The sequence below is a fragment of the Rutilus rutilus genome, assembly GCF_951802725.1.
Source record: "Rutilus rutilus genome assembly, chromosome: 1".
Classification (NCBI taxonomy): Eukaryota; Metazoa; Chordata; class Actinopteri; order Cypriniformes; family Leuciscidae; genus Rutilus; species Rutilus rutilus.
Window position 1 is genome coordinate 45,353,974 of NC_140209.1, and position 27,615 is coordinate 45,381,588.

Here is a 27,615-nt window from a genome sequence, read left to right on the forward strand (position 1 = left end):
ATCACAATCTGGAAAAGTCATGGGGCCTTAGAATAGGGTTGTGCTGTTTGTTAAATAAAAATAGAAATTACACTTTCAAAATTCACTTTGTCTTTGGGTCACTGTTTAGCCATGTTTCACTTCTGTAAAAAGCCTCTGAATCTTTACAATGATGTCAAATGTCATGTGCATCTATATGGAACTGTCATAATAAAACTGAAACATGCATGTGCAATACCTTAATGAGAACCCGTAATGTATTTTTCTTCATATTACAATCTGAACACCATCTCGAGTCAATTCTCCACGGACCATGGCTGTAGCTTTTATAGAAAATTTTATTCAACATACATTTTCCAGCAAAAAGGCAATATACAGGAAGAGTTGTCGTACACTGCTGCTACACGGAGGAATTAGACTGGAGAAAAAGGAAAAAAAAAAAGGAAAAAAAAAGAGATGTGATCTGCAGGTCATCTTTGTACTGCACTTAAACGAGACAAACTGTTGCAATTAGTTAAGGAAAAAAAATAAAAAAATTTGAAACTGTCAGGATCCAAAATAAAACTACACAATGAATATGAACATCTGAATTGATCTGTACCCAACAAATCTGTGTTTTTAATTTTACATGTTCATTCTTTAAATATACAATTTTAATTGTTTTTACAAAGCCAACTATGCACTAGGGAGCATTCCTTCTGTGCTTAAAGAAAAAAAAAAGGTTTGTATTGGTTCATTAATGCTGGTTTCTCTATGTCCCAAACCAGTCTATTATGCGTCTGCAGCCTCGTGCCAACAACAGTACAACGAATCTGGAGCCGTCAGCAAGCGACCCCTCCCTCCCCCATCAGAATAATCCCACAGCCAGTGACAGAGGAGCTAAAGAAGGGGGGGAAAAACCTTATGGGGAGAAGGGGGAAAAAAAAGAGAGAGGGAGAAACCCAAAGGGATATGCAAATCAAACTCCAACCAAAGATTACATTTAACAGTGCTGAAAAATGTAAAACCTTGGGATTATTAAGTGCCAACGTGCAAGATGAAGTACAGACAATTTATTTCATTTTTATTTATTTTAAAACAGATGCTGTGGCTCTTTACTTTATTATACAGGATTTCCAAAGACGACAAACTGAATTTCTCCAACCAAACTAAGTGAGAAAGAAGAATTGTGTAAACATGAAAATTGACTAGTTGCACTAAGGAACCAGAAAATGAGACAACCATGTCAGGGCAACTAGCAAAAGCATCAGCCATTTGCGGTGATTTTTTTTTGTTGAAAGATGGAGGTATCCTTTTCATCTTCTGCAAATGACATAACTCCTCTTTCCATCGCCTCCACCTCACAATGCAGCAGCTTTCTTGCCGTAACAATTCTTTTAAAAACGAACTTAAAAAAAAAGAAAAAAAAAAAGAAAAACAAACAAAAACAACGAAAAATAAAAATCAAAACAAAATTCTAGGACATACTGTTCCCCCTTTCTTGTTAAAATCCAATTCATTCTTCCAGACAAATAGGCAGTCAATAGTTAGAGAAGCCAAATCGAACAGCCTCAAAAGAAAAACAGGAGCATCAGCAGTCACTCCATTCGCTGAAGACTTCATACATGGTGCCTGTGTACCCAGACAGCAGGTGTTAAAAGTGGTGCACACAAGAGGTTTGGTTAAAGTCTTTAGTATCGTTGGTTAGAGTGGGGGCTTGTCAGTTGTGAATCTTGATCGCTTTTTCCAGGTACGTGTAGCGACCTCTCTTTGGAGCTTTGTTGAAGTGGTCGAGCCCTAACCAAGGCCTCGGGTGTGACATGTTCCCTGATGAAGTACAGAATATGACAAGGTTTAGGAATGCACGATATATCGGCCACCATATCGGCACCGGCCAATGTGTGTTCAATGTTTAATGTTATCGTTATTGGCCTGATAAGACATTTTTTCCGATAAGATTATTTCCTTGAGCTTAATCGTTTCAGATAAGCACTGTTCACACTGATGGTTTTGAAATGCTTGAAATATGATTGGAATCACTTTGCTTTGAAGGAAAATACAGTTAAGTGCAGCGCAAGTCTACAGTCTGCATGCTACATAAAATTATGAAAACATGACTATAAAATAATGTGAATTCTTTGTGCAGATGTTTTAGAGCATTGATAACAGTTACACCTTCATGACTATCCCAGTCAAGTTATTCAAAACCTTTTGTTCTGTGCAATTGTAATTTGTAATATATGTTTATGTCGTGTATATCTGTGATTTATCCCATATAGGATAAGGTTTGTTAAGTTAATGAAGTAATAAAGCACGTCAGTTTATCGGTAATCATCTATTGCTTCAGCGCACGCAGCTCAAACAGCAGTGCTGTTATTTGAAACTGTAATTTTCATTTTAGCTGTTTCTTTTTCAAAAATATTGATGCATTATTAATAACTAGCACTTTTGTTTTTCTTGTATTCTTTTCTAGTTAAAATCATTTTATTATTGTCCAGGTGAAGGCTAATCCTTTTTATTTATCCATGGCACATGTATATTGATTTGAGAAAAAAAAAAAGAGTGACATACCTGGCTGTGGCTCAAAGTCTTTCAGATTCACCTCGTAGTCTTCCTCGTTGATATACTGATGCCGGCCCATCATGACTATTGCAAACTTGAACTAAAAGAAAATAAAACCATATTCATTTCTTTTATAATGACTGGTGGTCTGGGTGAAACCTAACTTGGGTCTGAATCAGGACTGTGATCTGCTAAATAGTGACCATGGTTCATTTACTTTTTTCTTCTTTCTACATTGTCTACAAGGCACTTTGTCTAAACTATTTATTTTTTAAGTCCTTTAAATTTAGTCAATATTTTGGTGTCATTTAACTGTCAGAAAATGGAAATAAATACAATTTAATTGGCCATCATTTAAACCTTAAATGTTTCAATCATTATTACATATTCAGGTCTTCAGCAAACCAGAAGGCACATTTAAGATCTCTAAACTGCCCTGATATTTTAATAAATTACAAAATAACAAAATTATATTACACTAGATTTTGACATCATTGATGCATACATTCCAGTCTGTATATATTTTAGTAATTCAGGCACAAAAATAGTCAAAGCACTGTAATACTTCCATCAAAGTCACTATAAAAAAAATAAAAAAAGTAACAATATTTTAATTCATAGCCATTTTATCGTGTACAACAATTTATTATAAATAGTTTAAAATAGGGAAGCAGCTGTGCGACTCCGTGTAAGTGGCTGCATCTCAAAATGCATTAATTGAGCAGCAGCAAAGCTGAGAAAGAGAATAACCACTCACTGTTCTTGGCTGGAAAATGTTCAGATACGGAAACCACTCTTAGATACAGAACACACTGTTTAATGCTAGTTAATATGTTTCTTTGTTCCTCTATTATTTACTCTGCTTGCATGTTCTGAAACTACATTTATAAGTTCTTAAAAGTAAAAAATTAAGTCAACTGTATGTCATGTAAAACGTAGCTATTTATAGTTACATACGTAATTAAATTAAAGTACAAATAAATGTAAGATGTAAAGTTAGTAAACAAACTAATAAGAAAAAGAAAAAAAGTAGACCAAGAATGGTTTTGAACTGGATCGTTAAGTGCCTAAAGATTCCCACCACTAGTTTAAAAACAATAATTTATGAAACGGATACACCTTGCAGAAGCTGACATCATGTGCGTGTATCCTATGCAACTTATGAATCGCACAGCCTTACATTACTCTTAAAAACATACTTTTTTATCATTAAAAATCTAATTGTTAGCTGAGAGCGTTGTCATCAGATCCACTAATTAAACGATGCTAATATGATTGTGCACTTGCTTTGCAGGAAATCATTAAACCATGTCATGTCCAAGGTAGTATTATGATTGACATTCTCATCACGTAGAGATTCAATATTGTTGCACAGGAAAATATAATTGCTCTATTACATACCTTGGGTCACTAGTGACCTTAAGTTTGCATTTGTATCAGTGAATTTTCAAAGCTGGAAATGTTTTTGCACATTAACATTTGCTGCTCTTACCTTCTCAAACTCTTTCTCCTGAATGTCAAGCATGCTCTGAATTCTCTTCATCACTTCTCTGAAGGGTTCCCCCTGCCACAATAAACGCACGCATTAGAAAGGACACGACACATGCAAACCAAACAAATGACCACAATCCACCAACACATGCACTCAGTGAACACTCAGCCAACACACCTGACGGATCTTGAGCAAAAACGGAATTCCGAATGTCCCGAAGACTTCCTTGTGGAAATGTGCAACTGGAATCAGCATTTCATTCTCCTTGTCCAGCTCAACCTGGTCGAGAGGGATTTCCTGCCACGAAAGACATTAAACTTGTTTCAAGGGAACAGCATCCACAATTAAATGGCAACTCTCAGATTCCAAATCATTTTAAGAGGCTTTACTAGGGAATAGATTCTTTGTTGTGCATATCCGTGAATGATGGGATTTGAGGGCTGATGAGTATCAGCTCATCCTTACCTCTATTCTGAATGTTCGACTGGCTGCTGGAGATAAACATTCTAGCAATTCATCTTCCTGGTGAACCCCAATAATTTTGTAGCTGACAATTTCTAACAGCCTATAAGAGCAAAAGAGAGAACGATATCAGCAGTGGCAAGTGAAAAGAGTCAGAATTATGAGCAGAGTGACTTGTACAGCAGCATCACTGAGCGATTAAAGACGACTGGCTGATTTTCCTCAGGATCGTCAGTTTGTAATGCATTCACATTCAAGAGAGCTATAAGGCTCATCAATTTCAAAACACGAGAGGGGCATTAACATTGCATGAAACATCAAATGCAGTGAAACATCAAATGTCTCTATGCTTACATCTATAGCAAGACAATTTAACACTTGGAAATTCTTATGTATCCCCTTATACTTGCACATTACTGTTCAACAGTTTGGGGTCAGTGGGATTTTTCATTAAATTGATCAGAAGTGACAGTCTTTAACAAAAGATTTCCATTTCAAGAGTCGTAAAACAGAAGCAAATCTTAAGTTGATTTAGGATTCCTATTCTATCTTACAAAATCTAATCTTATCTGTAGTTAGGAAATCTTAAACCCCTCCATCGAGTTCGGTAATCAACTCTCAGGTCTGTTACCAAGCAAGCAACGACACGCAAACAGCTGCTGTGACGTAAAAAGGAAAAACTGGAGAATGGAGAAACAAGTGGTAAAAAAAAAAGTTAAGGATTTTTTTGTGGAGTTAGGATGCTTCTGTAACACTCATTTTCCTAGCCGTAGTTAAGATACCATTATATGCACTTAAGAAATGTCATTTTGTAATAGCTTTTGTCCTAAATGAGCTCCTAACTGAAATTGCCATGGTAACAGATAAGATAGGATTCTAAAGTTAGGATCTTTCTGTAATGTGCTCCTTGGTTTTTATGCAGATGCCTCACTGCACCTTTCTGTACATATATATGGAAAATTATGCAGAAAATTTAGTATAGGAGGGTTGGGCCTATATACTTAACATTCCCTTATACTTTAAACTAACACTTTAGTTTAGGGTCCAATTTTCATTATTAACTAGTTTCTTTTTAGAGTGCATATTGCTAGGATATTGGCTGTTTATTAGTACTTGTAAAGCATATATGAATGACTTGTTCTGCATGACCATATTCTAAATATACCTAAACTTAACTACCTTACTAACTATCAATAAGGCGTAATTAGGAGTTTCAGGCAAAGGTCATAGTTAATTGTGAGAATTGGACTCTAAACGTAAGTGTGCCAATTTTTCCTACTGTACGGAACTCATATGGAACTGTGACCCCAAAACAGAGGTATGTACCGAACAGTGACTTCTGTGTAACGTTACACCCCTAATGTGTGTGTATGTGATCGATCGATCGATCTATCGATCTATCTATCTATCTATCTATCTATCTATCTATCTATCTATCTATCTATCTATCTATCTATCTATCTATCTATCTATCTATCTATCTATCTATCTATCTATCTATCTATCTATCTATCTATCTATCTATCTGTGTGTGTGTGTTTTTAAAATGCAATGTTAATGTTTATAAGGTATGTCTCAATGCATTTTGATATGGATTTCTGTAAGTTGTACTGTATCTTTCAACATATCTTCTGATGTTCATTCATGTTTATTTCATGCTGTAACTGGTAGTAAACGGAAGAGATGATCGGTTATTGGTGCTTCGTGCTGCCGCTTCGCTTAAACTGAGGTACCACAGCCATCTGTCGCCACATTAAAGAGTACCAAAACGGTGTTTATTGTTTGAATTTCATAATAAAATGGGCAGAATTTAAAAGCTCAGACTTTGTTTCATATCAAAAGTAAAAAAGCTCAAAGCTTATTGCTATTTATTGGATGGGAGATGCTACATAGTTTTGTTTATTCATCAACTGAAAACAGCAGACTAAAAGATCGATTCATGGGATTTAAGATTTGATATTGTTCATAAAAAAAATTTAAATTGAGAAACCTATAACAGGAACCCTGTTTCCATTATTCAGGGCTTTCAATTTTCACTGAAATGAGAAACAGACCTCAGCTTCTCTGAGCCTTTGTCTGAGAGCTCCACTGCCTTTTTACATTCCTCCAGAAGGTCCCGAACACAGCCATGCTTGTCAGGGTACAGTGTGATCTCCTAATGCAAAGGGGGATAAAATATTCACACTGATAAGTGTGCTAAACATGCTGAAAACATACTTTTGTAAATAAGTAGGGTTAACTGGCATAATTTAATGTAGAATTATTGCAGCACGTTCTTACCTCCTCTCGAAACATACTGTTGAGCCATATGGCTTTGAAACTCCTCCTGTTCTCAAAGTCTGTGATCTTCATCTTGAGCTGTGGGAGGAAAACCATGAATAAATCAGATGCCCCGAACGTAATGGCTTAGCAGATCTCATATTCCCTTAGAGGAGTGCCAAGTGGACGATAAGGCCTCTCTCTCACCTGCTGGTAGTAGAGCTTCTTAGGCTGCCGGGGCTTGAAGAACTGCAGCAGGTCTCTGAGAGTGCCTTCATAGTTGTGCCTGAGTGGGTTGCCTGGACCATCTCTGTACCTGAGAGGAAGGAGAATAAAAATTCAGGTTCATGGATGCAAATGGGGTGGGGGGTGAAGAAGTCCCATTAAACTAAAAATTAGAAGACGTACCCCTGTGACTTGAAGAACTGTAGGAGCATGGGGTCAGTATTTAACCTCTGCGCAACAGTCTTTGCCACCTGAAAATGAATCAGGATGACAATTTTCAGAGGTTGCTTGCATCCATCCATTCTATCCATCCATCTATCTATCCATCTATCTATCTATCCATCCATCCATCCATCTATCCATCCAAACCAACCTGGAAGTAGTTCATTCGGTTTGACAGTGTCACAACAAAGCCTGGGTCATTGTGAATGGTTTTGTCACAGAAGATGACATCCACACGGTGGTACAAGTCTCTGAAGTAGTCTTTTGCAGTAGGCAGCTCACTGGTTTCATTTTCAGGATCGTCCCTGGTGGTGAAACAACAAAAGAACAATTGATTTCAAGGCCATGTAAACCTGTGCAAAATGACTTAAGAATTAAGACAACAAATTCTTACTTCTGGAACACAATTATGTCTCCATCCATCAGCTCATCCAGAGCCTTGTCCAGGGAGACATCATAGTCTTGTATTCGCTCTGTTAAATTCGGTTTAACTTCCTGTAACAGAATGAATCATGTTTTAACTATAGGTCCCTATTTGAAGCCAAATCCTTGTTATGCAGAATGCATTTATACTAACCATTAAAATGCATGAAATACACCACAGCTCAAAAGTTTAGGGCCTCCAAGGCTCCATTTATTTGATCAAAAATACAGTAAAAGCAGTAAAACTGTAAAGTATTACAATTTAAAATCTAATACTTTTTATACATTTTAAAAAGTAATTTATTCCTTCAGAAATTCCTGATGGCACAACTGAACTTTCAGCAGCCTTTCAGTCTGCTGTGTCACATGATCCTTCAGAAATTATTCCAATATGCAAATTTGGTGATCAGGAAATATATTATTATGATCAATGTTCAAAACAGTTGTGCTGCTTAATATGTTTGTGAAACCTTGTGAAAAACAGGCTTTTGCAGGCTTCTTTGATGAACAAAGTTTTATTTAATGCATCATTAATATTTTTATATTAATTTTAACCTCTTATTCTCATGTATAAAAAAAAGAAAAGAAACAAATAAATTACTGACCACAAACTTTTGAACAGTAAATACAAAACATATATTTTCATGCTGCTCTAGTATAATGTTCTAATGCCTAAATTCAATTGTAGCATCCAAATATGTTTTCAACCATACCAATTACTGATTACTAATGCATTTCTACTAACTACTTTCTATTTTTAAAAAAACATAAATTGATAGATTATTCAAAACAACAGTCTTACCTCATAGAGGATAAGGCTAGTTCCCTGCTGAAACCCTGCTCTTTCACACATAACGGGCAGCAAGTCTCCTGTTTGGGTCAGGGTTAGAATGGATTAAACGTAATAAAGGATTGACTTCTGTTTAATTAGATCTTTACAACAAAAACTTCATGAGAACAATCCTATTATATGTAGTTTTTATTACTCACGTATTTTACAGGATATAGGTGTGTAGATATGTCCACAATAATTTAAGCTTCTGGTTTTTGGATCATACATCTTCAAGAACAACATTACATCATCTGAAAATCAAAACCAAGGTTAAAAGGTTAATCAGAACTGAAAGATTTTTGTAGGCCTTTTGCTCTACAAAAAAATAAAATGAAATGTGAAACATTTACAGACTAAAACATTAATGTTCTGAGTATATTCATAATATAAAAGTACACATTGAAACTCACGGTCTTTGTCGAACTTGGGTAACGTTGCGCCACTGGAGGCCATTTCTGGATCTACAGTTTCTAGAAATATTGTCCATGGGTTCTCGTTATCGCTCAAGTCGATCATCTGTTTGTGACATTGACATACACAGCTTTATTCTCACATTAAGAGCAAAATATGAAGTAAGAATGCTATAAAAAGTACGGATATCTAAAAATATGAGTGCACAGACTTACAGACTTGTTGCAATCTGCTTCATAATCCAACATGGCCGGCCGTTTAGTGCCGTTGCTTCTGGCCTGCATTGGCCACAGTCTCATCTGGTCCTGCGGGAAACCCTGGAGGAATTGAAATTCATTGAGACCATCTCCATGGACAAACCAGAAAAGAAACGCAACTAACCTCAGGCATTAAGTGAATACCAACAAAATTAGAATTTTACTAGCCTAATGCAGTTTCATTTCAAAATTAATGTTGCTGATTTTAAGGATTTGCAAGCTCCCAGTATGCATTGCAGCTAGGGGTGTGAACCGACACTGGTCTCACGGTTCGGTGCGATTACGATTATGTCATCGATTCAGTTCAATTCGATATCGCGATGCAGCGCATCCTCAATATTAAATTTTACTTCAAAAGTGATGTGTGCGCGCGTGTCTGTGCGTGTGCTCGCCTGTTCGGGAAGTCGCAGTGACATTCCAGACAGTTTACGTTTCAAGGGAGTAAAGCTTGTTTACGCCATTTAAGAAAAGGAAAATCTTTCAAATAAATTTAGTTTTAAAGAAATGTTCATTTAAAAGCAGCGCTCATTAATCAGTGTATATGTTACCATTAAAGATGCGCGCATCAACCGTCGCCGAATCCGCTGTCGAAGGTGACGATCATCCATTTATAATCACGCGTAACACAGAATAATTGTAATTTGACCATCGGGTGCGGATACTTAAATCAGAGAAATTATTGCGGCTGGTGGATGATTTGTTTTTGGCTGTGGATTCAGGTGACGTTGGAGCTCATCCGCTTACTCTAAAGCAGTCAGACTCTGCCAGGTGCTAACAGCTCGGGGTGAAAACAGCTAACGTGGTTTATCAAGTTAGTGGTATTACCTCCTGCATATTCTATTTGTGCGTGACATGAGCGGCACACACAGCGTGTCTTCTGCAGGTCATGCTTACCAGGTTGTTCATAAAAGCCGAAATGTGCCCAGATGTAGGCTTTTAAAGTAGTTGGAGCATTTTTTATTTCCTCGCACTCGCGTCTCACCTCCCTCTGCCATTGTATGCTACCGCGACAAAGCACGTACGCGACAAATGACGTCAGAAAATCGTCAGTACATTATAATCGGTTATGGTCTATTACTGAACCGATACCGAAGCGTCCTCGTCTGCATCGCGATGCATCGTAGAAACGATTAATTTTTACACCCCTAATTGCAGCATTAATAAATTATGTGGTTACTGTAGCAGGATCATCTTTTTGCTGTTTGCTGACTGTCATCAGTTATTTGTTAAGTGGTCATTTTTACACTGTCTGTTGATTGTCACCATGAATCAGGTTTCAGCATTCAGGGTTGAGGTCTATGTATGAATGTCCCTTTCACACAAGTCGATTTTCCACCATCGGGCCGAACGGTTCTAAGAACGATAATGAACGGTTCCAGTTATGTTTCCACTTAAGCCTGGTACGGCATGATTACAAACTGAACGTTTCATAACAGTTGGCTAACAGGAACAGTGCTGGTAGAATACATGTATTGACGTCGCCACTTGGGATTGGCCACTTGCCTGGCTACAAGTTTCTCTGCAGCTGGCTAAGCGCACTATTTAAACAATGTAAACACAAATAACTGATAAAATTAAAATAAATATCTGATTATCCTATAATGCATTTGCTATTTAAGTCAGTAATCAGTAAACCCTTGCATTTATATTACATTCCAAAGAGCGGCTGTTATCAGCACCACAGTGGAAAAATGAAACCATATCCATACAGGCTGGCCCGGATCGGCACGGAATGGAATGGTTAAGCAAAGAGAACAGTTTGGCCCGACGGTGGAAAAGCAGCTATATAGTCTTTACTGGTAAATTACCGTTAAGGGGTCATGTGCGAACAGAACCTTTTCAAAAATACCGGTAAATCGGTTCTGGCAAATTACCAGTATAGAGAAGTTGTAAAATTACCAGTATAACACTGTGTGTGAACAAAGAATGAAGATAACCGGTATGAGCACATACAAGGTCAGAATGCACTGACGTAAGAAGGGAACAGGCCCAATACTGCGCTTGTGTACTGGTACTCATTAAATTGCTCTGATACCAACAACCGATACCACGCAGCGTGTGTACAGTACTTGTGACAAAGTAACACCAACAACAGAGCAAACAGAGCAGAATGGATATATCAGATACGGATGTCTATGAAGTAAATGTATCAAATTAATAGAATGTTAAACTAAATACTTACACCTAAATAGCAGCAGCACAGACGCGCGCACAAGACATTTTGCATTGTGAATGAATAAATTAAAATTGGTAAAACGGCGTAGGACAAAAAACAAAACAACAAAAAAACAAGTTGCTTGAGCAAACTTAAATCTGAATGCATGTTTCCCTGATTTTTTTTTTTTTATATATATACTAAATTCCTTTTCTAACATTGTAAGGATTTGAAAAGAGAAAGATGTTATCCAAGGAACTTGTGTCAAGTGAAGGCTCACCATGGTCTGTGAAAGGTTCTGGACAAACTCAGCCAGAGTGGAGCTTTTCAGAACCTTGAACACTGTGTATTTTACTTTCTCCTCATCATACATGTCATTGCCCTGATGTCCACAGAACTGATCTTCTGTCACCATCTACAGGAACACAGAGGATGGTTTAAACAAACACAAAGTAGCTTGGAATTACTTTACAAATCCAACTCTAAAGATCTAAACATAAGGCCTATGCCAACATGACCTGAAGTGACCATTTTATCCAGCACACCAAGTGGACAAATAAGTCTTCCATTTAGAAGGAACTAGAGATGCACCGATTACAATTTTCTAGGCCGATTCCGATTTCCGATTTTTCATTGAGTTTGACCTGCCGATACCGATTTTAGCCGATTCCGATTAATTTTTTTTCTAACCACTTTACAGCGCACACAAATATTTATTTTTGATTTTTTTCTTTAACCCTTTCACGTGCAAGTTTAAAATATTCTAACTGACACCCCCACCCCCAGAGTGAGCTTTCTCAAGGCGAACGTTCCCTTTAATGTTTCCATGGAGACGCGTCATCACGCGATACACCGCAGCCACAATAATACTGTATGATAGATGTGTGTGTCGCTTTTATTTCGCTTTTCCTTTTTTATTCAAAATATTCACAAACTTGCTTACCATGTCATCAACTAGCGGCTAGCCTATCTGACATTCCGATTCTCAAATACGTGTAGCAAAAAGTGAGTGTGTTTGGTCATTTAAAAACCTTTATAAATAATCTTGATCTATAACATGAGATGGGCGCCGCAATGTTGTCCAGTCAGTCGGATTTAAAGCACGTGAATTCATCAGTTTCTCCCGAAATAAATGCAAGAAAGTGGCCGTTGAACTGAGAAGAATAGAGTAAACTTTATAGTTACTTCCACTATGTTTGTCTGATATGAATAACACATGTCGGCAAATTATATTTGAATAGATTGTTATTGCTGCTTCAACAGACATCAGTGTGTATTTTACAAACTCCAAATGTATTGTTTTACTCGTGCTTAAATGTGTATTTAAATATCTGAAACCTAAAATAAACATTATGAGGTTGAAAACAATGCTTGGTTGTGATATATGACAGCACTGAACGCGTCCGACTCTGGCTCAGCGCCAGCCAACGCGCGAAAGCACAGTTTGAATCTGGCAGTTATGCGACGTCACTGAACATTCTAAATGTGGCACCGTACTCTCAGGGGCACAGAAATAAAAATCCCATATATGAGACCGTACCGCTCAAAAGGCTAATCATGCGGCGCCCGAGTGCATTTGACCGGCATAAAATCGGCATATGTCAGACTGACCGGCCGGTCGCCGGTCATGGCCGATCACGTGAAAATCGGCCAATTCCGGTCACCAGCCGATCAATCGGTGCATCTCTAGAAGGAACATTTGCATTCCCAAGAATAATTGGTTTGGTTGGACATAATGTGGCTCCATACCTGTACTTGCATGTAAAGGTGAGCCTCCTGCCTCTCTTTTCTCTTCTGGGCTTCCACCCTCTTCTCCTCCTGCAGCCTCTCCACCAGCTGCTGGGGGATATCATTGTCTGTGACCGGCTGCAGGACCTCACCTGGACATGACAACAGCACTTATAAGCACAGATGGACAGAGGACAAGCACATGCCCTAAGATCCACAACCAAAGATAGGGTGGTTTTCATAAGAGCTGGATTGCTGTCAGCATCTACAGGCCCACATTACCTTGTGCTAAAATGATAACATCATAAATTGACCTCACAGCAGACTTAATTATGTTCATGGCACTCACTGAGCTTGGACTCTCTGATGTACACCAACATGTAAGCGTTAGTGCAGTGACGCACTGACAAGTCATCATCGTGACCACCGTAATTGTGTTCGATGGCCTCTTCTTTAGTGCACCGTGAAACGACATCGTCGTCAAATTTACACCACTGCAAGAACAAACAAACATTACGTCTGGAAATAAAATTATGAAGGCATGTGGAAATTAATTGAATAAACCAGTCCAGAGAAAATCAAACAAAATGCCAAAGTCAAAACAATGTTTGCTACCAGACTAAACACTACAGCTAAAACAAACAATGCAGGGCTCCAGACTATGAAAACTAGGGGTAAAATATCGATAGGGCGTTAGGGCTGTGACGGAGGCAGTTTTTTTTACCACCGCGGTGGTAATGGACCAACAGGCGGTGGTTGGGGGGTGCTTTAAAAAAAAAAAAAATTGTATATAATCAATTAATAAAATAATATTATTATTATTATTATTAATAATAAACGGAGGCTCAAACATCCATTTAGTAAAAGACATGCGTGTTTATTTGAGCACTTCCGTCACTGACACATCACACTAAAGCCTGTAAAGTATTGAAATAAATATCAGTAAATAATATTAACTTAAATAATATAATAGTTCAATATTTAAAAAAAACATGAATTTATAATTTCCACACAAAGACGTGTGATATAGCCTAAGCCTACCGCTCTGTGCTTTGAGAGGGATCATGGATGTGGGACACGAGCAGCAAGACAATCTCCTTTTATATATCTTCATGTTTTCTACTTGTTGTAAAAGGTCTGAAGAGCGAATTTTATCTTCCACAGAGGCAAGACATTTAAGCTATGTTTGATTTTGCGCTGCCAGAGAAAGCTAAACTAAAAGTCACTAAAAATGTGAAAAGCGCTTTATAAATAAACTTGACGCGCCTCGCCGCCTTACCAAGTATAATAAGCACACACGGTGTTAAAAAGAATTTGACGTGCAAGTAAAAAAGTAGGCTCTTACAGTGTTTTTCTACTTTACCACAGTAATGAATGCAAATATAATAGGACTACTTAAAAGAAAACCAAAAGGAAGACACGTTTATAGTCCCCTGCGAAAATGGGTGAGATGTGAGTGAAGATTTGGGAAAAGAAACAAGAGGTTCCATGTCCAGTGGAATAATAACTAATGGAATATTGTTAAATTCGCTGATAATCGGGTGACCGGATCGCAAAACAGAATACAAAGCTTAAATTTATGGGCTCACGCACAACTCTCTCATTCGTCACAAATCCAAATGTTTCCATGGCTGCGATGTAACATTTAATGGCTAAACTATTATTTCTTTTGTAAACAAAGCTTTGTGCTTCACTCCTGTCATAATATTCATGTAAAACAGCATTCACATACAAAAAAAGATTCTGGCGGACCACCGCCGGTGCTACTCAGCCACCGCGGTGGTGCGGTTGTCAAGTTTACCGGCACAGCCCTAGGCGACATATCGTTGTCCTTCTCCGTGCGATACGAGAATCTATACGCTGGCGCCAAATATAGATATTTTAATTAATAAAATAAGGCGATCTAAATAGATTTTCCTGCTCCCAGCGTCACTACTTCATGGCTTCTTGAGGTAGCGCTCAACACATGAATGAGGGAAACATGAACATAAGTTAACTAGCATAGGAAAATTTGGTTTTTAACAGAAGTGCAAGTAAAATAGACGCCCCAGCCACGTTTAAGTCTCAAGTCTGGACGCACTTCGGCTTTTATACCATTGATGGGACAAACAGGTTGTCTAGACATCTTTGACACTCTTCACAAAGTGCTTAGATACACAAAGGAGCGTTTGAAAGCAGGCGTCTATCAGCAGATCCGTCAGAGCCGTTTAAGAATCCTCTAATAATGCTAGGGGGGAATTCTGGTATCGTCACATTTTGGGAATTCTGGTATCGTCACATTTTTTAAATACCAAAGTCTGTACCTTTGACAACACTATTCCCAGGTTTAAGGAAGCTGGTAAACACTGAGATGTTCCCAGGTTTAAATAAAAGAGGTTGGTAAATTTAGAAACGTATCCAGGTTTATTTAAAAGTCGATAAGCAGTTAAATGTGTCCGTTTACACGCAAAGAAAAGTTTAAGCTTTTAAAATGTATAAACATAAAATGTTTGATTTAATTAAACTGAAAAACATTTTGTGTGAAAAACAGTTTGGACTTGAATAAAGAGAGAAAACCTGCACTTAACCTTTTCAAAAGGCATTTTGTTTTCATAGTTCGACAGATGTCGTGATGTATCATTATAGGATTGTCTATCAATATATTGATTATCGCAAAATTGCTTTATCGTGATATTATCAGTATTGTGAGCCATGTATCGTGTAACGTAAGGTACCCTTTGATTACTACCCCTAATGAAAACTGTGGCACTGCTGCCTCAAAGTTTTGGTTGCGCCAGTGCCTGATTTGGTTCATTTTTGTTAGGTGTAATATAATTCTGTCAAAACAATAATAGTGTATAAATTATTACAAATTGCATGAATTAACCCCCTGTGCCTATTCAGAGTTAAGTAATTTGAGACAAATCCAACTAATAGATAAACAAAAAACATTATGCATGATTTCATGTGTAAAGCCACAGTTGACGAGTTACAACGGACCTGAACATAAAAGGTGGAAATTTAATTTGAATGGCTATATCTCGTACATTGTTTTCAAAGAAATGTGTATTTTGACAGTCTTAACACATCCAACGTGTTCATTTTCATACTAAAAACTGACAATTTTAGACATTTTTATGCATCTCTTTAGTGTCAAAACAGACCTAAATGCAACTAATTGACTAACAATGTGAAAGCGTTTGACACTTTTTATCAATTTAATGTATTCTTGCTTAAATAGGTATTAATATCAAGCAAAAAACAAACTTATTGTTCCCAAACTTTTAAACAGTAATTTATCAATAAGCAACAACAGTGTGAAAACTAACAAAGACTATTTGGAGCAAAATTCAGTCTCAGTCTGGAGCCCTCCAATGCTTCAAGTCTTACTTTACTAAAATTAACAAAACATTTCATGCAACCACAAGCCACCCAGAAAGCCCACCCATTAACCACCATAAGAAAAGATAGGGACCCCTGAAATTAAAGGTTCTCACTATTGGTGCGGTGACACTCACTTTGCCGTCTCCTTTAGGATTAAGGTAGACGACGTAGTGGCCCCCGTGGTTGTCTCCGCTGTGCACTAACACGGCGTGGAGAATGTAGTTGGCTGGGTCTTTCACGTCTGGCTTCTGCAGAAACTCATCCAGAGGTAACTGCTCTGGGAATTCAAACCTGCAAGGCAAAACATCAAGCTCAGCCTCCATTTCTCTAGCATCATCTCAGAGAGAGTGAACAAGAGCTTATGCCAGACCATTTTAAAGTGCACCCTCCAGTCCATATCCAAGTTAATGCTCAACAACATTTAGATGAGTCACTCTTACAAGGATATTTTAAGTGTAATCTCCCTCTCCACATGACAAGCATTTATTCTATCCTGATGCTAAATTCATCATTACGTCACAGAAATAATTTCAGAAGTTTAATGAGTATCAGTTTCACTTGTTCTGTCACAAACTCTTCATTCATTACGACACGTTTAATGTCAAAACGGCAGATCTAAAGCACAGAACATTATATTTACAACACACAAAAAAAATGTTACCTGTCGTTTATCTTAATATTTTGGTCAGTCTGAGGGTCGTACATGAACCTCATGAGCTGTAGGTGCAGGATAGGAGGGAAGGTCAGGAACTTTACACCCTTCTCTGCCTCCTAGAAGACAAATGAACCACAAACAACACTCCAGTTGAATAAGTGCAAACATTAAAACCAGTATCATCCGCAACAAGCTGTATACTATTAGATAGAGTCAAGGCAGTCACATCACCAAAACTTCAGCTAAATTTAACAGAAAAATTAGGTGCATTGTCCATTGTAAATGGTGTAGTGATGCTTGAAGCACAGCTTACTTTAAAACCAAGCAGCTTTATATTGGTAAACTCTGTGAAGTGGCAGGTTAAAAGTTTAAGATACTTGAATCCAATATGACGTGTGTCATACATTTCCAGTAATTTCAGCTGTACAAAAATCCATTATGCTGCAAACTGGTATGTATCATATTTAAACACTGGTTTGTAGCACAAATAGTTACCATTTCTGCACTGTTATTTTTCCTAGTTATTTACCTATAGCAGCTAATCAATCGGAAGCTTTGCATATTCAAAGAAAATCAAAGACTGCATTTTACCGTACAAAGGTAAACGTGACTGCACTTTTAGGTTTGGTTAGCTTGGATGGGTGATGAAGTATGCAAACCCCTCACCTGTAGACCATGCTCCCCTGCATCATATTTGTTATCCCCATCCAGCTGTTCCACAGCCACATAATCCTTGAATGACTCAAAGACTGCAGGGCAGAAAAGATGCATTAGTAACACACCTCTACCTCTAAATCTCAGACTGTGAGCAGTCCTACAACAATATTTTTCTTGAAACGGCTTAGCTGAATTAGCCAATTTTGTCAGATCAAATATCCATCACGGAAGTCAGTTGCAAGATGTCAGAAAATTCATGCATTTACAGACCACATAACAAGAATGGCCTTCCTGGAACAGAAAAGCAAAGACGGAATATCAGAGAAAGCCACACTTACTGTTTTTCTTTCCTTTTATGCTGAGCTGGATGTCATAGTAATCCTCTATTCTTTCTGACCGATAGTCCACATGCTTACACTGGATGTAGGACTGAAATGGAGAAAACACCCAAATGTGGTAAGGTTGAATCACTGAATCAGATGTAGAGCGAAACCACAGAGAGAGTCCGGGTGACTTACCACCATCTTCCCTCGGAAGAGCTTTGGGATAGTACCCTCCACACATGTTCCTTTCATCTTGTTCTCTACATTGTCCAACAACTATAATTGGCACAATCACAAAACAGTCATGCTCATTCAATCTGACATGACTTATCCTTCATTTGATCAACAAGTTAAAGTTAAAAGAGAAGGATTCAAAATGATCCATGGAGATAGGGCAACTCACCACTCTGCACAATTCCTGTACATCGTGCTGCATGAAACTGTCTAGAGTCTCCCATCTGAGGAAACGGACAATTTATAAATATAAACAAACGTATGGGGGAAAAAAGGGGGATTCACATAAAAGTACACCTGACTATGAATAGAGCTTTTCTACTTCTACAATGGTATTGCTAACCAAAAACATTCAAGTCACATGGGGTGGGTTGCACCAATAAGGAAGTTTTAAATCTAGATTAAATCAAGGCTTATCAAATAATTCTGTTGCACCAAACTTTAAACCTTGTTTAAAAATAAGCAGGATTACATTTACACCATCATTTTGATCCTGGATTTAATTTATATTTAAGATAGATTAACTTTAATCCTGTTGCTCCATAAATTTAAACTCAGATTTAAATCTCAATTAGGGATTAACTTTAAATTTACATGTGAGGAGGTTTAAATAAAATAAAGTGCAACTACAATTACAATATGTGGCTGATTGAACAAAGACAAAAACAGGTGTTTATGACAAATAAAAATAAATTAAAAGTGCATTGAGCCGGCGGAGTGTGATGGTCGTGGCGGCCAGTAAGCTTACGCCTGCTATAAAATCTGGGATGCAGATCCATCACTCATCGCTGTGCTTCTTTTCAAGAAAAAGATGATGAATATATTTAGCAGCGGTGATGAGGTGAGCACCAGTGATCGCTGCCGCACTTCTCATTTCTCAGGGCCGATGGACAGCGTTCAAACGGTCAGGTCGGCGCGGTCAAGAGCGGAGATGGTCAGTTATGCTAGTTATTTTTTTCTTATCTCAATTGTTTTGTCATACGTTACGCTGCCATATTATGCCATTAATTGATAATATATTTCCAGGCTTATAAAATAAGCATGCGCTGCCTCAATATTTTCATTGCCTGCTTGAGCAGTAACGGTCTCTCTACGCAGCAGTTTATAAATTGTTTATTTCCTTTATCAACAAGAGCTTCTTATTTCAGAGTTTCTGGTGGTCAAAGAACAAAATGGAAATTAACATTGTTGCCATTTAATTACAATTACATCATAGCAGAGAAAATGTATCATAAATGGAGGTTTTTAAATCACAGGTTAGAATTCTAATCCCTGATTTGGTACAACAACTTGATTTAAAATAAAACTCAGATCAACAAATCCTTGATTAGCTCTAAACTTTGCTTAATTTAATCCTTATTGTTGCAACCTACCCTTTAAGTCTAAGGTCTGCCGACAATTGTACCTTTTCTACTTTAAAAAAAGAAAAAGAAAAGTCATGTAGTTTGTAGAATTTTACAGGAAACTAAAATAATATGTTCACTTAAAAAAAAAAAAAAAAAAACGATTTACAAAAATTATTACAAAGACCAACAACAGAGTATAAAACATATTCAAGGAGAATGACAAGGAACAACATGAAATCCACACTTCACATCCTGCTTAATGTCAACAGGCAGACGTGTCATGTGTCAGTGTCTGATTCACAGTGCTTGTAAACTTGGACATTCAAAACAAAACTTACCCAAAAGACTTAGTCAGCTTCTTTGTCCCAACAGGCTTATCGCTGTGCTGGAGCTCATAGAACACCCTCTGCAGGGCGAGGGGAACGCTTTTAGAGGAATCATCTCCCTCAGTGGGCATCATATAAACTGCCTAAAAAGCAAATACAAAGCAGGTTCACTGACATATGCACAGCATCAACCTGTGCTTTACTTTTGAAAACAGTTAAATAAACAATATGCTATAAAAAAAAAAAAAAAAAAAAAAACACACCTCTTCCACTGACCCAAAACATACATAATCAATTAGAAAAATAGACAACCACCACATAAATGTAAAGCAGTGTTTCCCATACATTAACTAGAGTGTGGCGATAATTTGTCCTGCCACGGTCTCAAAATTAACAAAATATAATGTCCGGAAAATGTGAATGTATATGAACAGGAAATATAACATCTCTTAATACCGCAGCAGACGAATAACTGCTCTGGCGAGTGAAAGGAGCTAGCTCTGTCCAAATAAGCATGCAGCGAGTGAATGAGGCACAGCAGGCATTCAACTAGATTCTCATAGATAGGCATCACCCGGGTGTTGAGCACTGGTGAGACTTGAACAGCACACATTGCTATCTGTGTTTAAACTAATTTAAGCCAATTTAAACATTCAAGAGCCAGAAGACGCAAATGAACACTTGCGGCCACTGCGAGAAGATTCGTGTGCACGCTCATCCGAAGCACTGAACGGAAAGCTGCATCTCAGACAGCACGCAAATATAGAGTTCTCTTTCAAGTCTTGAGCTTCAACGGACAAATTCACACAAAATTTTTTTTATAAGGATTAATCTTTCATTTATACAGTCAAATATGTAATGTTATTTTACATTTGATTACTTCAATTTCTGTACCTGAAAACTAATGTTAGACCAACTTGAAAAACCTGAAAAGCACTGTTTATTTTATGTGTATCTTTGCTCTATATTTATTTTTTTACTATTGCTTAGTTAATTATTTGTTCTTATTTTCTTTATTTTTATTTGACGGTTGTCCATTTTTCCCTGAACATAGCACATACTGAACTGTACCGAAACCTTGACCCTAAAACTGTGATACAAACGGTTATGTAACACTTTAACTGTTACACCTCTAGTAAATATGTACATAATAACTATGTATTAAAGGCCCCCACTAATTATTCTAGAAATGCATTAATTCAACCAAGGTTACATATTTTTGATGGTTCAAATGTATGCTCTACATGACCATTTATGAACTATCATGTACTATATGTTGTTTATGTGACAAATGTGCATCGTCACCATGCAACCAATAAATAAATTACTACTAGGAGCACAAAATTGTTCACAACAAGAGAACAAATTTCTTCATTCATCTAGTAACTTAATTTTGCCAGATTTAGGCTTTTAAAATTAAATGTCCAAAATGATCTTCCAGGGGGGCATGCCCCTGGTCCCCACTACAGGGACCAATGTACACCCACCAGAGTCTCACAAAATTCTGTGGAAAACATTTGTAAAAAAAATTACCAACCCCAAACTTCTGAATGGTAGTGTATAAAATTGACCACGCTTTGTCAATTTACATGATCTTATTCGATTTTTTTTTTTTTTTGAAGTTTGTGCCTGTTAATAACAGGGCTTGTTGTTTAAAAAAAAAAAAAAGGTCCTCTGCCAGCAAAGGGACACACTGATACTGGCTCTGATAAGCAATTTTTTCTCTTATTGCTTCACATTTTCTTTCCAATATAAAGTGAATCCCCATCCGGTGAGATGTATGACTCTAATAAGAACCAAACATTACCAATAAGACTCAAAATATGGCCACACTTGGCTGCACCTGAAAGCACACTGCATCATCTCTCTTCACCTCAACATAATGCATCTACTTCAGCTAGGTGAGGGATGCAGTAGGAAAGTAGGCTGTATTCCACTGGAGCTTATAGCAGGCAATGGAAAATCAATTTGCAAAGTAGGAATACTGTTTTTAATAATCATTTAACTCATGCACATCCCAGGCAAACATCTAATTATGTGATACATACTGCATTCTGTAAGAATATTGCAAAAAAAAACAAAAAACAGATTAACAAAACATTCTGATTGTGATAATAAAAGGCAGATGTCTCACCCGCCGAAGCTGGTTTGTGAAGAAGAGAGTCTGAAGTAAGCTGTTCATGTAACATGTGGCTCCTTGATTCTTCAACCCCACGTAACCAGTGTGTTTCTTTGAATCCCAGCTGTAAGTAAAACAGTGACATCAGCCATCGTTGTAAAAGCTTGTCAACATCGAAAACGTCACGAGAAATGACTTACGCCACACCGTGAGGTGCGTCGGCTTGAACGTAGACCTCAAAAGTAACCTTATCATCCTCCACAAAGCCCCGCTCAGGATCAGTCACATCCTGAAATGAAAACTTCACTTTAACATCAGCTATTTAGCTCTGCTCCCCTCTGACAACACCAGCTCAGCAGAGACGCTAATAAAAAAAAACTGTTTACTTACACTCCATGACATGAAGTTGGAAAAGCCCCAGTCATTTTCCTTGTGGAAGAACAGGTGACTAATGCGGCGGCTGAAGGATTTCTCATCATCTTTGTAGTTGATTATTTTGAGCATGGCTTGAGCATGGCATGACCAGGACCTACATACGAGGAGGAATCGGTTAATTAAATTAGGCTCGCTAAAAAAACTAACAAAAATAAGTTGCTTAAAGTGAGGGAGAACTATTCCCAAATAAATAAAGAAAACTAAAAGTTTAGCCTAAATATATTAACTTTACATTTTCTAGTATAGAGATTTCACTGATGTCCTTGAATTAATGGACTTATTCATTGTCCATTGTTCTGTGTAATGGCGGTGATTGCTTACGTAGAGTCAGACTCAGCATTGCACTGAAGGAAGAACCCAACGCTCTTCTGGTGAGGTCTGTCTGGGTAAAACCGGGGCATCACCATGATCTTCCAGGGCAGATTTCTCACGAAGCAGGGTGGGCTGAGCACAGACTCACTCAGCCTGCTAAAGCGCTCCACCACAAAGCGGAAAGTTGCTTCAGAGCGCCAGCTTGTGTCTGTTATGACGTGTTGTAATAAATAGTTAGAGCTGCAGATTTACTTCCATTCATAACTTGAGATACTAAAAACAATCATATTTAAAAAAAAAAAAAAAAAGGGTTATCATGCATGGTGCTGAGCTTCATTATGTTCCTTACCATCCTCCATGTCCTCCTCTGTGTTGTTGTGTCCGTCAGCCATAGCCACGTTCCCATTGATGACTGGATTTTGGGGAATTCTTGGAGGATCATCTGGGTCCCCAGCTGAAAGAAAAAGTCAAAACGGAAAATCCCTTGTCAAATGTAATGCTAACGTAAAAAGCACCAGGTCCATAAGATTTATTGCAAGCTCACTCTTACTATGGTGCTGCGCAGATCCACTGTGCAATAGGTACAAATGCACCCACAACATTGATTACAAAGAATTTAGCATGTGTAGCTAGCTCAATACAACAAACTACTTAATATATCCTGATCTATTTATTTTTTAAGCGTGCAAAGCCAAAATTTAAAACCACTGAGAACTGCCAGTGACAAAGCAAAATTTGCATCTGTAACCATTGAAGACTCTAAAACACTGCTGGAGGCATCTTTTTTAATGATTGAAATTGTATTTGTAACATTTTAAGGTAGTCATTAAGACGTGTATAGATGGTGCATTCAAGCCATGTTGGAAAGATCATATTTACAAGTTGAAAGCATAGGAATGCCACCACAATGTTGTAATTACAAGTGGGAGATCTAATTTTTTGAGTTGGATACAATGGCTGTAGTGTTTATTGATTTGTTAAAATGAAAATACAACAGTATTGTATAATAATTGCTTACATTCTTAAATTGGATTAAAACTAAGCAGACACACACCCAATGCGCCTTCATTTTGAAGAAGTAGAGTTTAAAAAACACTTGCTGTATTTTTGTTTGTGGTAGATCAAAGTGGTTTGAGCACACCTGACAATGTAAAATTGACTTCCTAGGAGGACATGTGCTGCCTTCACATGCTATCAGAATTATCAGAAATTAGACATGAATGGCCTCTCAAGTCATTTACAAGAACTGAGAGATCATTTTGATACACCATTTACCGAGTTGGGCAGGCCATAAACTTCAAACATGGCGGAGGAGAGAACTATTGCTACAGTGACCCCCACAACATCTACATATCTAAATAACCATTTGATGCAAATTTTGAGATATTTATTTGACCGAAATTACAGAATCGTTAGCAAGCTGACTAGGCAGCATGATGAATGTACAATACATGAATGTTTATGTTTGTCAATGTATGAAATCCATTGGATATTTACAAAATATATTCAATAAGCTACAGTTTAAGATTTCCCCAAAATATAGGCTACACAAATTAACCACGGCGTCCTCCACCATTCCTGTTTTGCTGACAACTTGAATGTAACAAACTTGTAATTACGACTTTAAAAAAAATCCGATAACGCATGAAAGCTGCATTAAATGCACCAAGACCATGCAAGACTAAACAAACAGGTTCTCCTCACGACGTTTTGTTGTTTAACGAGGCCTGAATGAGCGAGACTAAAAAAAGGCCAACCTGCATGCTTCATAGTGGCAACTTGCGTTTAATTTGCGCATTCGTAGGCCTTCGTGTGGTGTGATATGTTCATGTGTTGAAAGGTCTCAGTGCGGGTCTCTGGACAGCAGCATCGGAACAGAAACGCCCCCACACGTGCACTGCAGAACTTTGATGAAACGCAGCGCAAAATTTAGCGTCTGAAATACAGAGGAAGAAATCACATCAATGCTCTAGGGCCTTCTAAGCGTTATAACCGCGATCGCGAGTGGGCACACGAGCCAAAAACAGACAAGCAAGCCGTAATCATTAAAAATGGCGAGCGGTCCCACAGCATGACTCGTTATACAATGAAGAAGCAGAAAATCCCCGCGCGCTGTCGGTGCATCCCCACGCGCTGGCCTTGACGCACAGTCATTACGATGTCGAAAACGCATCAAATATAAATGTAAAGCTTACTGCATAGGTACACCCCCCCATATTCTCAATAATAAGGGTGTCGCTGGGGAAAAAGAGGTTACATTAACGACTTGTTTCTGAGTCGATCCTCTCGTTTACCCCCTCCCCCTCCATACACATTTAGCCGAGCTGCTAACGTTTCCCCTCCGCAAACAGAGCACATATCCCGGACAAACGGTGTCATCCGACACCATCTAATGAGCAAATAAATTACTTGGATCGCGGATCCTTTGGTGAGCCATCATGTGCCCCGGGCCGCGCAGTCACCCAGATATAAACAAACACATACGCAAGCAGGCCTCTCGTGAGTCTGATCTGTGCAAAATACAGTCCACCATCTTGAAATAAAACTGCCATCCACTCCCCCTAATCGAGCTGCACAACTTAATATGCGGCTCACATCCAAAGCCAATAATAACAACAACAGTAACATTAATAAGACACTGTAACAGCTAAATGCAACTTAACCGATCAAGTTAGATATCGCACAGAAAGCTCGTCATCTTCTATGTAGTTCAGGAGCGAATTATAGTTCAAAATGGTGCTGTTGTCCAGCAATCATCCGGTGATGCTGTTTATTTGAATCCACTAGCACTGAACATGAGGATTTGCTGACTATGGATGAAAGCCATTCATTGAACTGGTTTCAGAAATGTCTAAACAAGCATATGTTCTGAAAGGGCACTAAACCGCCCGATTAAATGGTGAACTAGTTAACGTAAGTGGGCGAATGCCCCGTTTAATGCTCTTGTCAGATCGCATCAACAACAAACGCTTCTCCGTCCTTTAAATGACAATTTACAGCACAAAAACAATACGTTATTGACTTAACTTACGTTTATCCATTCTGCATGCGAACACGGTTTTGCCCATCTAAATCACTAGCTCATCTGTGAGCATTAACCCCATGATGCTTAAAAAAAAAAGTTCCCCACAGGATCTACAGGTGTAGCCGAGGGGCTCCTTACATAATCAGATGAAAATCTGACACAGTTTGTTAGATAGAAAGGCTTAAAGATGGGCTGCGCCACGTTAATGCTGCCTTCACATAGCCAGACGCTAATAGAACAAAATCCACCTCGCGTAACGGTCACATTAACAGTAACGTTTCTGCTATTTAAAAAACAACCGTTATGGGGTTAACAATAACAACGTAGCAGTGCAATATAACTCAGATGATGAGGTAAATAAAAAACGATGGACTTTTTGCTGACTGGCTATCCTCATGCAGCGAGGTAACTTAACAGTTAACGTTAGCTGCTGGCTAACAAGCTATTGGGGTCAAAACATGCGACAGAGTGGCTTGCTAATAAACAGTTAACTTGTTAAATATGGGCTTAATGTGAAAATATTGGCTATGATATTAAACTAAAGGCTGCGAGCTTTTTGTTTTTGCTTAAGGCCTTGACGTACCCTCCATCTCCATGTCCTCGGGCTCGCTGAGTTGCTGCTCGCCGGCTTTCTGCTGCTGCTGCTGCTGCGTGTGATGGTGGTTCATGTTGGCGGCTTTGAGAATGGGACGATGCTTGGGCTCTTTGTCTCCGTCGGGCCGGTCTGATGGCGGTTCCGCGGGCAGAGGCTGGTGGGGAGTCGGAGGACGCGGAGGTGGGATAAACAGGTCGAGCCTTTGCGGCTGGGCCTGCACTAAGACGACCTCGGCCTTGTCTGCTGTCAGCGCCGGGGATGGAGGAAGGGAGGCCGGTGGGGGAGCAGGCAGAGAAACGCGGACGTATTTGCTCGCTATTCGCCCAATCTCGGCGCCCGGGTGAAGGGATGCTAACCGTAAGGATAGTCGGAGGCCTCGGGCTTCTGCTTCACGAAGGCCCGATGAATGAAACCCCGGCTTTCCCCCGTAGAAGTGCGGGGCGAATGCAACTCACAACAACCTGCAGCCGGGGAAAACACAGATAGCCCAGCTGAAGCTAGCAAAAGTGATCAAACAAGAAACAGCGCAACTCATGCGCCTCCGCAAGATTATTTTAAATACAACTTTCCCTGCAATATTTCCAGTCCGTGTGCTCCTCCGATTGTCCCTCTTCTGGGGGGGAACGAAGAAAAAACCTATCCATTCAAACCAGACTCTAATGTGAAATCGCACTAATTTAGAAGTTTAAACTCACTAAAATGACTGCGTTTCGCCTCGCCGTTATTAGTGAAACTAACCTGAACACCTAACGCTCAATTGTACCCTGAAGCTGCATCCCAAACGGCTATTCAAACGAGAAAAGATAATTTTGCCCGGTCACGGCCAGAGCCTCTCTCACCCGCTCCCGTGGTTTATGGTGTTCAGTTTGAGGTAAAACTCAAAATGGCGGTCGCGCTCCTCTCTGAAATGTCACATCCGCATGGAGATCTAAACAGTGGCGCACACCGCGAGCGACATAAACACAAATGCTGCCTCACGCTAGACTTTATTGAAACTTTTCTATATATATTTGTTTGTTTATTCATATTTTGCTTTACTGACAGCAGCATCCCTATAGGTTATGTGGGTTGTATAAAATTACGGAAATGTGTTGTAGCCTAGGTCCATTTTTGACAAAAAAAATTTTTTTAACTCATATGTAACAAAATATTTTGACTCAGTGGGACGAACATATCCCAAAAAACACTTGTCCTCAGACAATTACACAATAATAGCCTATGGATAAAAATATATATATA

At 38.5% G+C, this 27,615-nt stretch overlaps 1 protein-coding gene across 6 annotated transcripts; it reads right to left on the minus strand.

Annotated features, from left to right (window-relative positions):
* Window positions 1-299: 299 nt before the first annotated feature.
* Window positions 300-27,285, minus strand: usp7 (ubiquitin specific peptidase 7 (herpes virus-associated)). Of its 6 annotated transcripts, XM_084408427.1 has the most exons (32): window positions 27,216-27,282; window positions 26,365-26,837; window positions 23,106-23,210; window positions 22,766-22,964; window positions 22,400-22,538; window positions 22,210-22,298; window positions 22,025-22,133; window positions 19,903-20,033; window positions 18,388-18,442; window positions 18,180-18,260; window positions 18,000-18,090; window positions 17,671-17,753; window positions 17,011-17,120; window positions 16,463-16,640; window positions 13,336-13,480; window positions 13,008-13,138; window positions 11,539-11,673; window positions 9,062-9,163; window positions 8,846-8,951; window positions 8,594-8,686; window positions 8,406-8,473; window positions 7,575-7,675; window positions 7,332-7,485; window positions 7,142-7,209; window positions 6,941-7,049; window positions 6,755-6,832; window positions 6,529-6,629; window positions 4,478-4,577; window positions 4,190-4,309; window positions 4,013-4,084; window positions 2,530-2,620; window positions 300-1,785 (listed from the first exon to the last, which is right to left on the minus strand). In XM_084408427.1, the coding sequence occupies exons 2-32, from the start codon at window positions 26,447-26,449 to the stop codon at window positions 1,679-1,681; spliced, it is 3,336 nt and encodes a 1,111-aa protein (XP_084264553.1). In that variant the 5' UTR covers window positions 26,450-26,837; window positions 27,216-27,282; the 3' UTR covers window positions 300-1,678. The 6 variants fall into 6 exon arrangements, with proteins under 6 accessions (XP_084264553.1, XP_084264554.1, XP_084264552.1 ...); XM_084408428.1 differs by having other exon boundaries at window positions 16,484-16,640; window positions 26,365-27,285; XM_084408426.1 differs by having other exon boundaries at window positions 26,365-27,285.
* Window positions 27,286-27,615: the final 330 nt, after the last annotated feature.

Bases quoted from the DNA above. Each gene is read 5' to 3' on its own strand.
- usp7 (XM_084408426.1), bottom strand. From the start codon at position 26,449: ATGAACCACCATCACACGCAGCAGCAGCAGCAGCAGAAAGCCGGCGAG. The intron at 22,539-22,765 runs GTAAGCAATCAC...CCTCGTATGTAG, and splicing joins AATGCTGAGTCTGACTCTAC to GTCCTGGTCATGCCATGCTC. The intron at 6,630-6,754 runs GTAAGAACGTGC...CCTTTGCATTAG, and splicing joins ACAGTATGTTTCGAGAGGAG to GAGATCACACTGTACCCTGA.